Source organism: Lolium rigidum, chromosome 7 (assembly GCF_022539505.1).
Source record: "Lolium rigidum isolate FL_2022 chromosome 7, APGP_CSIRO_Lrig_0.1, whole genome shotgun sequence".
Lineage (NCBI taxonomy): Eukaryota > Viridiplantae > Streptophyta > Magnoliopsida > Poales > Poaceae > Lolium > Lolium rigidum.
Window position 1 is genome coordinate 39,408,394 of NC_061514.1, and position 14,488 is coordinate 39,422,881.

Below are 14,488 nucleotides of genomic sequence, written 5' to 3' on the forward strand. Positions count from 1 at the left end.
ACGAACCATCATGTCCCATTGCAACTTGTGGATGGCAACGGTGGGTAATTTTTCTCTAAGTTAAGGGGTAAATCGGTCAAACAGCGACGACCTACCACGGTTGCATTGCAATTTAATAGTAAAGATATAAATAGTAGCAAACACGAATCTTTAAGCAGAAATAAAATTCAACGATAAAGCACGCTGAGACTTAGCAATGCCGTTAGAATCGTGCCACGAAAAGTCTTTGAAAATGAAGGTGCAGAGTGGAGACAGGAGACTACAACGAACTTATATGGACTAAAAGTGTCGAACGTAGGAACCATCTTTCTGATCGATCAACAGAATAACTTGACGGGAGATGAACTCTCTCGCCTTAGGTAAGCATGAATCAATCTTATGTTCTCAACTTTTGGGTTCTTCACTTCATTCAGATTCTTAATAATCTGCACATTCATGCAGCTGGGATCATCGTGGGTGGCGTCGTCCTCCTCATGGCCTTCAGGCACATCACCAGATGCGTCGAGGTGAACCGAGAGCGGCACGCGGAGCGGGAAAGGCTGCAAGCCATACAGACACAGAGCGCAGCAGGTCACCTGCCGGCGACGCACAACGTCGAGCTAGAGTCGGTGAACCGATTCCTGGACGGCATCCTGCGCGAGAAGCCCGCGCGGTTCACGCCGGAGAACCTGCACGAGTTCACGGGGGGCTACGCGGAGCGGGTCGGTTCCGGCGGCTTCGGCGTCGTGTACCGCGGCAGGTTTCCGAACGGCGTGCTCGTGGCCGTGAAGGTGCTCAACGGCACACTCGACCGTCGCGCCGAGGAGCAGTTCATGGCGGAGGTCGGCACGGCGGGCCGGACGTACCACATCAACCTCGTCCGCCTCTACGGCTTCTGCTTCGACGCCACCACAAAGGCGCTCGTCTACGAATACCTCGAGAACGGCTCCCTCGACCGCGTTATCTTCAACGCCGCCGCCGGTGGCGCCCACGTGCTCGCGTTCGACACGCTGCACGGCATCGTCGTCGGAACGGCGAAGGGGATCCGGTACCTGCACGAGGAGTGCCAGCACCGGATCATCCACTACGACATCAAGCCGGGCAACGTGCTGCTCGCGGCGGACTACTCCCCGAAGGTGGCCGACTTCGGGCTCGCCAGGCTCTGCAACCGCGACAACAGCCACCTGACCATGACCGGCGCGCGGGGCACGCCCGGGTACGCGGCGCCGGAGCTGTGGCTGCCGCTCCCCGTGACCAACAAGTGCGACGTGTACAGCTTCGGCATGCTCGTGTTCGAGATACTAGGGAGACGGCGCAACTACCTCGAGGCCGCCCAGTCCCAGCACGCGGCAGCGCCGGACACGATGATCAGCCAGGAGTGGTACCCGAAGTGGGTGTGGCAGAGGTTCGACCAGGGGCGGTTCGACGACGTCATGGCGGCGTCCGGGATACGGGCCGATGACAGGGAGAAGGCCGAGAGGATGTGCAAGGTGGCGCTGTGGTGCGTGCAGTACCAGCCAGAGCTGAGGCCGGCGATGAGCAACGTGGTGAGGATGCTCGAGGGCGAGGAGGAGATCGCGCGGCCTGTGAACCCGTTCACATACATGGCCAGCCTCCAGATCATTTCTGGATCGAGCAGCGGTGGCAGCAGCACTACTGCCACTACATCCGGCGATTCCGCCAACAGATCCTCGGCATGATCAATGGCGTGGCTAGATTGAACACTTTTTTGGGGGTTGGATTAGCATGTTGAATATATATATAGTGCGTACGGTTGTAATTTGTGGGAACTTCTTTTCTTTGGTTTGCCCGTTGGGCTATATTCTGAATTTTAGACATTTTGTTTTGACAGAAGCCAAGAGTAAAAGAGATAAACAAGATTACATGTATGTTGCAACCGGTCTTTAATAACATGATTTGTTTTCTGCTTTGCTCTATGGATAACCATGGCAATATGCCAATATCCTCTGGTAAAAAAATAACCATGGCAATATCTTCTTTTAGAGCATCTCCAGTTCGTTGCTCCTAAACACCAAACGCTGGATCGATCGTTTGGAGGACATTGTAGATTGGTGCCGTGTTTGGGGACATCCGTTCCCACCCACGCCACCCAAAATGATGTTATAAAAAATTCGACATAAATCATATTTTCATTCAAAAAATATATTTTTTATAAAGTTGAATGAAAAACGACTAAGGCCAAACAAAATCTAGCCTACCCATCTTCGTTTGGGGCACGTGACGGCCCAGCCTTGTCGTCATTCTTGCATAGCGGCTGGTTCCACATAGCTCTGTAGTAGGAACTTGCGGTTGGTTTGAGTATGTCTAATAGCAGGAAATGATCTTACCATGCATTGAGCATGATCTGTATCACATATATGCACGTAAAAATTATATTTGGAAAAACATTATGTTGTGGAGGTGATGTTTAATTAATAAATAAGAGATGACTCATCCCCGGCCGACTTGATTTATTTTTGCATTTCGGTTGAGAAACACACAAACACAAAAAAACATTACTCCACTAAAATGGACATTTTAATCAACCAAATAACTGGTGGGAAAATTTCAAGAAATAAAAGTGATAAAATATCTAGTAACAGAAAGATAATTTGCATATTACCAAAACAAACAAGTGCATACATTCAAAGCGAAGTGTGCAGCCGAGCAAATAAAATTTTGGAAACCAAAATGTATTATTAATAAGTATTAATTTTAGTAGTTTAAAAGTATGTTTCATGTTTGAGTATCACATATACTACTTTAAAAAATAAACAACTCATTTCTAGCACAAACAAAAAAAGTACAAATGGAAAAAAGGAAAATCATTAAAAAAAAGTCGAATGATGAGAAAGAAACTCCTCATCAGGTAAACTGTTATGAAAAAAATTCTAAGATCAAACACGAACTTACCATAGATTAGAAAAACAAATAACTTACCACAAATAATTTATTAGGGAAAATACTGTGTGGTATTAAGGTTTTTACTGAACTACATACATACTTTATAAACTGAACCTGAAGGAGTATCTAACAAACTATCTCTCGGGAAACATGTATGAGTATATTTTACTAGGGTAAGAGCATCTCCACTGGGCGCCCATAGCGGTCCAGATGGCGTTTTGGGGCCGATGGCCAAAATGGGCTCAAACCGGCGCACCCCAAAAAGAGCCGGCTTGTTTTCGACCCCAATAGAAGCACCGACAACCCCGTCCGGCTCCTTCGCAAAGGGCGCGAATCTAGCGTGCCGGCGCCTCGCGTTTTGCGATGGAGCCGCGCTGTCAGTACCGCCAGGGTGGCGCGCGGGAGATTTCCGGCCACGACGCCGCGCAGGAACCCTTTTTGCATTAATAGGTTGTATGACTCCTCTTGTATAATGATGCAATATATTTACTTTTTTGGGTCCTATGGGTAAGCGAGTTGTAAACCTTCGAGTACATGGTTTAACTCGTGCAAAAAAAATGTACTTTCTCAAATTCATAATAATTGTTGTAGTTTTAGTTTAGTTTTGAACTAAAATTCGCACACTTATTATGGAACGGGGAGCACATAAGCTTAATGTTAAATTACATTAGGTGCTAGTTTAGGTAAATATATATAAATATATAAATATCTATAGGGAAATGATACAGGCAAGCGCCGCACGAGCGCGTCTCCCGTGCGACGGATGCGTCGCGATTCGCGCATCGCCATCTAAGGGGGCCGCGTGTGGTGGTGGGCCTCGTGGTGGACGGGTGGGCGGGCCAAGGTTTTGACACCGCATATCTGGATACCTGGTCGGATGGTGGGCTCCACCTGTAAGTGAGTGGCGTTTGAATTTCGGGAACCGTGCCATTTCTCCTTTGTTTTTTCGTCCGAACCGCTCACAGTTCTTCGCTCTTTCTCTCTCCTCTATCTCCGGCGACGCGGAGGCGATTTGTGGCGGAGCTCGATTCCTCGCCGCTTTTTCTTCGATTCTTCGGCGGCGACCGGTAGATCCGTCGCCGCGCTCAAGGTGGTGAGTCTCCGCGCTTCTCCCCGTGTACGTTTTGTTACCCATTCCTCTCGCTCTCTCTCTGCACCGCATCGCACCGAGCCACGCCTCTCTTCCACTCTCCGGCGACGAGTCCGGTGGACGGCCGTAGGCGCGGACAGAATCGGGCGCGACCTCCCCCTCACCTCTCTCTCCGGCCTCCATCTCACCCCTCGCCTCGGGTTAGTGCGGGTGTCAGCTCCGACCTGAGGTATGGCGCCTCCAAATCACGCGATGGTTGCCCAATTCGTTGGTTCCACCTTGGATTTATGATGGTTGTCGGTAGATCTGGATGCCTCCGATGCGTAGCCGTAGATGAAATTGGGTATACCCCGTAATTTTCGTCCTAGGTTTATGATTCCCCCCGCCCCCTTCATACTTGTTCGTCTGCTCCCAGATACTGCTCTGTGTATGTAGGCATATGGAGGTTTAGGCAAACTCAAACTCGTGACATATTTCCTGATGCTTGGATGATCCGAGCCATGGTTTTCAGTTGACTCTGCTGCATGGTTTTGGAATTTACCTTCTTATTATGCCATGGACCAACATCAAGTTTTGGAGTAATGATTTTGTTCCCCCCCCCCCGCTAGCCTCGGGTTCGTGTTGTCCGGCCCGATTGGATAGGAAAGGCGCGGCGGAGGGAAGGCGCGTCCCCGGCGCGTACCTGTTGTGGACGTCGAGGTCTCGGCCCGTCATCCCCCGTTGCTTCTCCGCACGCGGGTCGGCGGAATCGTCCCCAGCTTAGTATACACTGGTTGTCTCCTTCAGCGTGCGCGCAACAAGGTGGTCAAGTTGTATGTGCTGCTGGTAGTTCAGTTGTAGGTTCCATTTTTTGTGAAGTTTTGATGCCTCCCGCGCGGTCGATTTTTTGGCTTTTGGAAGCTGTTTTTGGCCTGTGGCGCGTCCCCGGCGCGTACCTGTTGTGGACGTCGAGGTCTCGGCCCGTCATCCCCCGTTGCTTCTCCGCACGCGGGTCGGCGGAATCGTCCCCAGCTTAGTATACACTGGTTGTCTCCTTCAGCGTGCGCGCAGCAAGGTGGTCAAGTTGTATGTGCTGCTGGTAGTTCAGTTGTAGGTTCCATTTTTTGTGAAGTTTTGATGCCTCCCGCGCGGTCGATTTTTTGGCTTTTGGAAGCTGTTTTTGGCCTGTGGTAGTTTCTTCGCGGAGAGTGGTAGGGGTTTTCTTTTTCGGATGCAACTTACATGCCTAGAATAGTCAGATCTGTTGCATACCTACATGTTGTTGTTTGTTTCCATCATTTTTTATAGCTTGTGGTGGACTAGCTGTAATTTTTTTGTACTGGTTTGCTGAAGTTCATGCCCCTGATGTGGCATTTTGTATTAGGTTTTCTAGATGGCCTGCCCTGCTATGGATGGATTTTATTTGGGAGCTTCTTCATGTTCTATAGAGTAGAAGTGTATGTAGGGATCTTGTTTTTTCTTGCGATACCTTATCACATATCCCTGCATTTCTAATATATTTTTATCTGGTAGTTGTGTTCACCATATAAGTGTGATGTGTTTTGTAGAAATAGTTGGCGATGTAGACCGTTTATGATGTCCATGTCTACTTTTTATATCTGGCCACTAGTGAATAAGTTTATGTGAGAGCAAGCCTTTAGATGAACATGCATGGGTTTTTTTGTGTGCAGGCAACAGTTTGATGGCTAGGAGGAAGGGAGTACGAAACAAGGCTGCTGTCAAAGGGAAAGCAGTACGGAAGCGTCACCATGTAAGTTCTCATGTGGCATAACCATGTGTTTCTTTTTGCATAATAATATCGCACATTTTCCCGAATCATCTATGTTGAACTTTAAATTTGATACAACATTTAATATCGTAGCACTCCCGAAGTTCTTGTTTAATGTTTTTTGCCATATATATGATGATTTTCTTGTGTCTCCAAGGTTTTATATTTCCATGTAGTTGCCATTGTCCTTTTTTTTCCTAACTACCTAATTATGCCGCAATTACTGCCAGGTTTCCTGTTCACTGTCACCATATATATACATCCATTTATACTTTGTGTTTCCAAGGATTTTTATTCCATGTATATGCCATTGTTCTTTTTTGTTATTTCTAACTACCTAATTATGCTGTACTACTGTCGGTGTTTCTTTTTGTTCAGTGTCACCAAATATATATGCATTTTTATTTCTAGTTTCATAGGTTTACTTCCATGTAGATGGCACTATCATTTTTATTTCTAACTACCTACTATTGTCGGGTTTCATGCTTTTCCCCTATTCTTATTTTTCCACAGGGTTCCAGTATAGACAGGAATAGGGCCTCTCCAGCTCCGGTAATTAAGCTTTATGAAAGCTTGACTCCTGAAAAGCGTAATGCGATAGTAGAAATGGGGCAAGGCGGTTTCGGACATTAAGTGCGAGCAGCTGCACAACCCGGTGATCAATTGGTTTGTTCGGTGTTATCGGCCCGCAAGAAGAGCTTTTGTTATCCCTTGTCGCGGTGTGATCCCATTGACAGACGAGTCCGTCCGTATAATGACGGGTCTTCCTCAAGGGCAGTTGGATGTCAAATATTATGCTGATTACACGTTAGAGGCTGAAATTTCCGCAAGGCTTTTCCCTGGACTAAGCAGTAGGCCAAGGGTTTCAGAACTTGCAAGGCTGGTTGAGCAATATGATGGTGCCGATGACACATTTAAGGAACTGTGGATGCTTTTCATCATGTCAACAGTGGTTGCCCCTACAACAGATACTAAAATGAGCAACAAATGTTATCCCATGCTGGTAGTTACTAATCTGCTTCATTTCAGACATTTTTTTTCCATATCATCATGTGTGCCCATCTGAATTTATTGTCTCTTTTTTCCTCTTTTTCTGTGGCATGTATCTATTGCTTCCAAATTACAAAGGCCGACATTGCTCGTGCAAATGAGATGAACATCTGCAAGTTTGTTGCTGTTGAACTACATGAGAGTTTGTCCAATGGGAAGTATACAAAGGGTTGCTTGCTGTACTTGCATGGTGAGTAAATTTTCCTCATTTTCCATGTTTTTACATGTAACCTTTTCTTCTTTTTCTCTCGTTATATATGTAATTTGTTTCAAATTTTGTTGTTGTTTGTGTGGTAATACCAGTTGCGATATTTTGATGCTTTTGAGACAAATCATTTGGAGCTTGAGATTGAAGACGCTCTATTTGCTATCAACGCATGGTCGAAATTAGCCATCGATGCGGTCGGGGCACTTGATGCGCAGGAGTATGATACAACCACTTTTGGGGCAATGCAGGTATGCATTTTTTGTGTGTTTGCATATGTGGTATACACTCTGTGTTTTCTGATTCAACATCATGTATCTACCATATTTTTTAATATGTGTTTGTGAATTTATGAAACAATACAGCTGAAGGATGAGTACAAAGAGGAATTTGCTACAGGGATGGCCCTTTTTGGTGGCCCTGATGGTTTTGATGCTTGGATGAAAATTAATACACACCCAACTTGCACAAAGAAGGTATACTAGCTTTTATGCCCCAATCTTTTTCTACTGCATATGATCTCTCGTACAGAGGATTTTTTCTTGTAGCAATCCCACAGTTTTTTATGGATAATTAAGGTGGCGCAGTGGTGTATATGGCATTTTTTAGCTTAACCATGTGTGGGTTAATTTTAGCTGTTTTTTGTAAATAATCTGGTAGGCACTTCTAATCAATTTTGCTAGTCATTTCTAATCAACATGGTAGCCACTTCTAACTAAGTTGGTAGTTGCTTTTTTTGTAAATAACTTGGCCATTTTGTCTGTAAAGAAGCTAGCATTTTTAGGAGTGATTTACTGGTAGCTAGGACTAAGTTAAATGGCAGTTTGTACTGTTTTTTACTGGCAGCTAGGACTAAGTTAAATGGCAGTCTGTACCGTTTTTTACTGGCAGCTAGGACTAAATTAAATGGCAGTTAGTACAAGACAATTTGGTAGCCACTTCTAAATAATTTGGTAGTTGTGTGTTTTTTGCAAATAACTTGGCCATTTTGTCTGTAAATAAGCTTTGCATTTTTTAGGAGTGATTTACTGGTAGATAGGACTAAGTTAAATGGCAGCTAGGACTGTTTTTACTGGCAATTAGGACTAAATTAAATGGCAGGAATTTGGTAGCCACTTCTAAATAATTTGGTAGTTGTGTGTTTTTTGTGAATTTTGTTTTTGGAATTATCTGGTTGTACAATCTTGTTTCTGTTGTGTCTAATTGGTTATATCTGTTTCTTTTGTTGCAGCAAAGGATTAAAGCATCCACCTTAATGCAATCTTTTGCATCTGGACTCAATGGTTTGTTGAGTACTCTTGTTCAAGGTTTGACAACTATGAGTGAGTCAGATTTGGATACTGAAGTTAGTGATGATGAAGGAACTGATGATGAAGTTGAAGAACATGAAGACATAGAATTATATTCACATGAAGCAGATCAGGAGGAAGCAAGAGGTTCACCAGCTGCTACTAAAAAAATTGGTCGTAGAATCCACCATTATGTGAAGGAGGTAGCACCTACAGATAAGGAAGTCAGGGGAATGAATTTGTTCTTGTATATCCAGATGCAAGCAATAGTCCAGATGCAAACACTAGTCTTTGTCGCATCCCCTTGTGACACAAAATCGATGAAACAAACAGTATTACTTGCTTTGGCTAATACTAAAGATGCAAGTTATAGCGAATCTCCTCCTGCCATGCATTCACGGATAATGATTCCATCACTCGGTGACTTGGATACATCCGATTGCACGAATGAAGCCGGGTGCGGGCCTGATTCACCATTAGAGTGTACACGAAGAGATGATGAAATGATAAAGGGGAGTGCGAGCTGGTCTTGCGGCGATGTTGAGCAAAAGGAAGAAGCATACCATAGGAACCTCGTCTAAAGAAAGTGCTCACACAAAGAACAATAATGCAATTGCAATAGAGCTTACTACACCAATTGGTCTAGTTGAGAACAAATCTACAAAGCACCATGCGCTGGACACAATTCATGAGAGGTAATTAGTTTTGCTAAATTCATGTTTTGATATCTTTCAGCTTCATAATGTCTATCTGAATTTTAACACATACTTATCTGTTAACAAATACTGCAGAATCTGGCAGCTGAAAATCTTTTTTGTGTTTTGTGTTTTCCTGCAGTGATAAAGTTGATTCTGAATGTAATGCCACTGGCGATGAAGTAGAGAAAGCAGTGCACGGTTCTAGGTGTGAAGTTGCATCCAGCAAATCCTTAAAGAAGAGGTTTGGTGTTTTTAATCATCTTTTTTTGCACACTGGCCATGAAGCTGTAATTTTACTTTTTTGGTGTTCCCCTCCAGTGTTTTTACTTTATATGTATGCAGGAAACGGCTCAGAATCCCAAACATTACACCGTCAAGGAAATCTCCAAGGCTCGCAAGTATTTCTGCTGTAAGCAACTCAGAGATACCAACTGAAGCTACAAAATCTGTTGATGTTGCTGTTGATGGAGTAGGAAGCAGAGATTCCATTGGTGTTTTTACGCAAGCTTCATCACAAGTGGATGGGAAGTCATTAAGAACAGCCATTGTACTTTCACCCACAGTCAGTACAAAAAACTCTCAAAATATGTCTGGCAGTGGTGTCGCTGATGGGAAAACTTTGAGTACTGCCATTGCTATTTCCCCATCTGTTGCATCTATGACACCAGCAACCATTGCTTTAACCAGTAGCAACGAGAGCAAACAGATTTCATCAAGCGATGGGAAATGCAAGGACACCGCTATTGCAATCTCTCCGACTATTACTGAACAGCAGCAATTGATCCAAAGTGCTGAAGGGAATATGTGCAAGCCCATTACGACATTCGCTGATGCTAATAGATCGAGGAAACCATGGGCACTGTCTCCTCAAGTCAAGGCACGCCTAGGCATACTTGGCATGCAGAGGGGCAGCCCTGCTAGTGTATCTCCGAAGTTGCGAGAAGCTGTTCGGAAATTCTCCGAATCACGTGGTGAAGTCCGGTTTCTTGTCAAGGTTTGTCGCCAACCGATCAAGCTCAGCAGGAGATGGTTCACGGAAAAGGAAGCATATGAGCGAAGGAACATCATCATCTGGTGCTACTAGAGATAACCGTGTTGGTATGTTCACTCCACCGGGTTTTGATCTTGGGTTAAGCTCACCAGACACTATAGTTAGTGATTCTCAAAAAGAAGAGTTCTCATCGCAAGAAGATGCAGTTCCTAAGTTCATAGCACCTATTGCTCCTTTAGATTGGGCAGGTCCATCAGGTATTTCTTCTTTCTCTCCATTTCTTTTTTATCACATGTATTTTTGCACTGTTTGTTTTTTGCATCTTAGCATAGTTTTTGTGCTACTGTCAGTGTCTTTTTTACATGCCCCATGATAATAGTGTACACATGAGATTAAACATGTATATGCATATAATTAATAATACCCTTTTTCATAATGTATATGCAGCTAGCAGGGATGATTTTGAAGAGTTTCAATTTTCAGAAGAAGTTCAAGCAGTTATCGCAGGAGATGTTGTTCAACTGAGCGAGAAAGGTATGACAGAACTTGCAAGATATGAGGAATTGTCAAAGGCGTTCATTGCGAGGCAAAAAGCATTGCAAATTGCTTCAGCACCTGCAGTGTCATTAGGGGCTTCTAATCTGCATAGTGTCACTCCAAAGGTTCATCCACGCAAAGTTAGGGTGAAGAAGTCATCACACTTTATGCAGTCACCATTTGACAGTTCAATAAAAGTTAGTCCTGAGCAGGAAGAAATTTACCAGAAGCTCATGCTCAGTAACAAGCATCAGAGGCCAGTGAAATCACAGATTAGGACGTAAGCATTTTTTTTATGTTCTCTTTTTCCAATATAGTGTATTCTCATTTTTCTACCTATATGTATATCCATGCCTACAAACCAAAATCCAGCACATTTTGGATACTAACTTAAGTTATTTTTTTTATTTTTCCTCATAAACATCAGGTACCAAATCATCAAGTACCATGATAGTTTCACGACCACAAGTGATTTAGCTAATTCAGTTCATGGAAGAGGTGAACTGTCAAACCACTGTATGGAAGTTGGCATTGAGTATCTTCGGCGCACCAACACTTCGGTCGGAAATATGATTGTTCCGTACCAAGTATCTGTTTACTTGCTCAATGGGGAGTTCCAGAAGAAAGCACTTGTTTCCATGTTCAAGAGGACTGAGAATTATTCTCTTAGTGTGATGAAGCAAGTGAGTTTGTGTTTTTTTGTATTTACATGTCTACTATCTTTTTTAGCTAGGGGGGTGTCTAATCCACTTTTTTTTGTGTGTTTCTTTTTTTATGCAGATCTCATTCCCTGTTTTGGAAGAGGTTCAAAAGGCAAATAAAGAAGGGAATCACTGGTACTGTTTGTCTATGAACTTTCAAGTTGAAAGGTTTGAAGCACTCGATTCCATGCGTTCTCAAGGGGACGAGTCGCTTGTTAGTCACGCAACTCGTCTTATCAATAATATCAAGGCTTTATGGGAGATACACTACAGCACATCGAAGGTTCAGATCAAGGACTGGGAACTGAAGATCATAGATGTGCCAATACAGGCAAATATGTATGTCATTTTTTCTCTTACATTTTCTTTGTTTTTTCATGACTCCCTCATTGTGTGTTTTTTCTTTTTGCGCATTGCTTATTTAATAATCTAGTTTTCCCCCTTTTTTCATGTGAAAGTTTTGATTGTGGATTCCACACTATCTATAATATCGACAAGTGGGATGGGCAGAAGGTCCCTGCACTTGCAAAAGATGATGTGCTGAAGTTAAGGAGGATTTATCCATATAGATGGTTAACCGCAGATTTCAATGAAGAGAAAGATAGGTGGAGGTACAACCTATTCAACAATGTAATCAGGTAGGATATCTTCTTTTTCTACTTCTGTTAAATGCATTCTTTAGGGGCACGAAGGTTTAGAAAATCAGGTAGGTGCATCAAATCAATCTGGTAGTTTTCTACAAAAAACCTGGCAGGTGTGTCAAAATAATCTGATAGCTATGTCAGAGAAACATGGTAGCTACTATCAAAAATGGTCTGTTAAGTAATCTGATAGCTATATGTGTTGATCCTGGTAGTTAGTCATAATTAATCTGGTAGGTATATCCGATCTTTTTTATCCTGGTAACTAGCTCTAATTAAAGACACACAGGAGGACTATCTGTGCGGTGCCACCGAGTAGTTTTTTAGCACGGTAGTTTTGTTTGCATTCGGCTGGCTGACCATCCTTCGGCATGCTCTTGCTTTGCATGAAGCTTTTTAAATATAGGGTTGCGGGTTTAGCTAATGCTGCATGCAAACTCGCATAACCACAGTTTGAAGCAACTGCATAACCACAGTAGCTAGTGTGCGGCGCTGCTAGGTACAATCTGGTAGCCAAGCCTAATTAAATTGGACATTCATGACTTCCAAAGTAGGATGCATAACCACAGTTTGAAGAAACTGGAATTTTCAAAGTCCATGAACACGGCACTGCCTAACACAACCATTTTGGTACCAGCAGATATCTTATGTAATAAATAGACATAAATAGATATTAGTTCTCATTTTTTGCCTAAAACAACTTGATAGGAATGGAGTCAAATAACATTACTAACTGGAATATGTCTCATAATTGAAGATCATTTTACATTCAAGAACAAATCATCAGTACTTCTTAATTCTCATCTGCGAGCTCTCCTCTCTGTTGACATGTCCTGAAATCATGGTGTGTCGAACCACACTGTTTGCAAACACGTATTTCTTTTCTCCCTATATCCAGTGGTTTTTGGAAAGCTTTCTTGCGTTTCCTACCCCTAGTGTTTGACACACGAGGATCTCGTATGTTGTTTGCTTGTGATGTTTCTGAAGGTTCTGCATCTGTGAATCCCCCATTGGGAGTTGTGGCAGTTGTGTTATTCGCCGCAGATGTTGAGGAACCTGTTGATTTTCTTTTCTGGCATGGGGGCTTGCGCGCTCGGGGTCCAGTGCTTGGTACCTGTGGAGGGACTTGTTGTGTAGGACAATTTGCCTGGGCTGTTTGGGTAGATGGATTTTCTGCAGGATCTGTAGCACTTGATGTAGCTACTTTTTTAGCTCTCTTTTCTGTTTCTCTTTTTAGTGCTGCCAAGTCTTTTTTCATAGCTTTCATGTGCATGCGAATTATCTTCCAGCCATCTTCTGTTTCATTCCCACACATTGCAAGACCTTTGAACTCGTTGCAATTTACCGAAAGCCACATTTTCTTCCTTGATTCTTCTGGCATAACAGCTGGTTTTCCAGGAAGCTCTTCAACTAGATTTTCTTGTGCACTCCATGTCCATCTGCGGAGGACATATTTCAGTGGGAACTCACAGACTCCTAGCTGCACCATCGCCTGCAATTTTATGTCAAATTAGACATTTTTTTCATCTTTTTTTCACCATTGAATTGAACACAAAGTATACCATGTTAAACGTTATCAAAGTACAGACTAAATGTATCAACAATTATGTTTTTTACCTTGAGAATGTGACAACAGACTATGCCATCCCTTTCAAACTTGCAGCATGTGCATCTGTAATTCTCGTTGGGAGGATCAACATAGACTTCATAGGCTCTGTTGTGGTACTGTGGAACAAACTTTGTTATGCAGTAAACCTCATATCTGTTTTCACCTATCGGTTTTATGTTATACGACATGCTGGACTGCATTTCAAACTGAAATCTATGATAGATGTTTTTGGTGTACAATTTTTCCACCTGCTGCTCTATTGGGTGCTGATACGTCTCCGACGTATCGATAATTTCTTATGTTCCATGCCACATTATTGATGATATCTACATGTTTTATGCATACTTTATGTCATTATTATGCGTTTTCCGGAACTAACCTATTGACGAGATGCCGAAGGGCCGGTTCCTCGTTTTCTGCTGTTTTTGGTTTCAGAAATCCTAGTAAGGAAATATTCTCGGAATCGGACGAAATCAACACCGAAGATCTTAGAATCCCCGGAGCTTCAGAACACCCGAGAACCGTCCGAGAGGGGCCACGGGGGCCCACACATGGTGGCGGCGCAGCCCTAGGAGGGCGCGCCGCCCTAGTGTCCGGTGGCCCTAGACCCCCTCCGACCTTGCCCTTCCGCCTATTTAAAGCCTCCGTCGCGAAAACCCCGACACGTTCGACGAAACCAGAGAAAACTTTCCGAGCCGCCGCCATCGCGAAGCCAAGATCCGGGGGACGGAGTCTCTGTTCCGGCACGCCGCCGGGACGGGGAAGTGCCCCGGAAGGCTCCTCCATCGACACCACCGCCATCTTCATCAACGCTCGTTGTCTCCCATGAGGAGGGAGTAGTTCTCCATCGAGGCTCGGGGCTCGTACCGGTAGCTATGTGGTTAATCTCTCTCCTATGTACTTCAATACAATAATCTCATGAGCTGCCTTACATGATTGAGATTCATATGATGATGCTTGTAATCTAGATGTCATTATGCTAGTCAAGTGGATTTTACTTATGTGATCTCCGAAGACTCCTTGTCC

At 43.8% G+C, this 14,488-nt stretch overlaps 1 protein-coding gene across 1 annotated transcript; it reads left to right on the plus strand.

Annotated features, from left to right (window-relative positions):
* The first annotated feature begins 340 nt into the window (after nt 1-340).
* On the plus strand, nt 341-1,679 carry LOC124671213 (rust resistance kinase Lr10-like). The gene is made up of 2 exons (XM_047207622.1): nt 341-359; nt 442-1,679. The coding sequence occupies exons 1-2, from the start codon at nt 341-343 to the stop codon at nt 1,677-1,679; spliced, it is 1,257 nt and encodes a 418-aa protein (XP_047063578.1).
* The last annotated feature ends 12,809 nt before the right edge of the window (nt 1,680-14,488 follow it).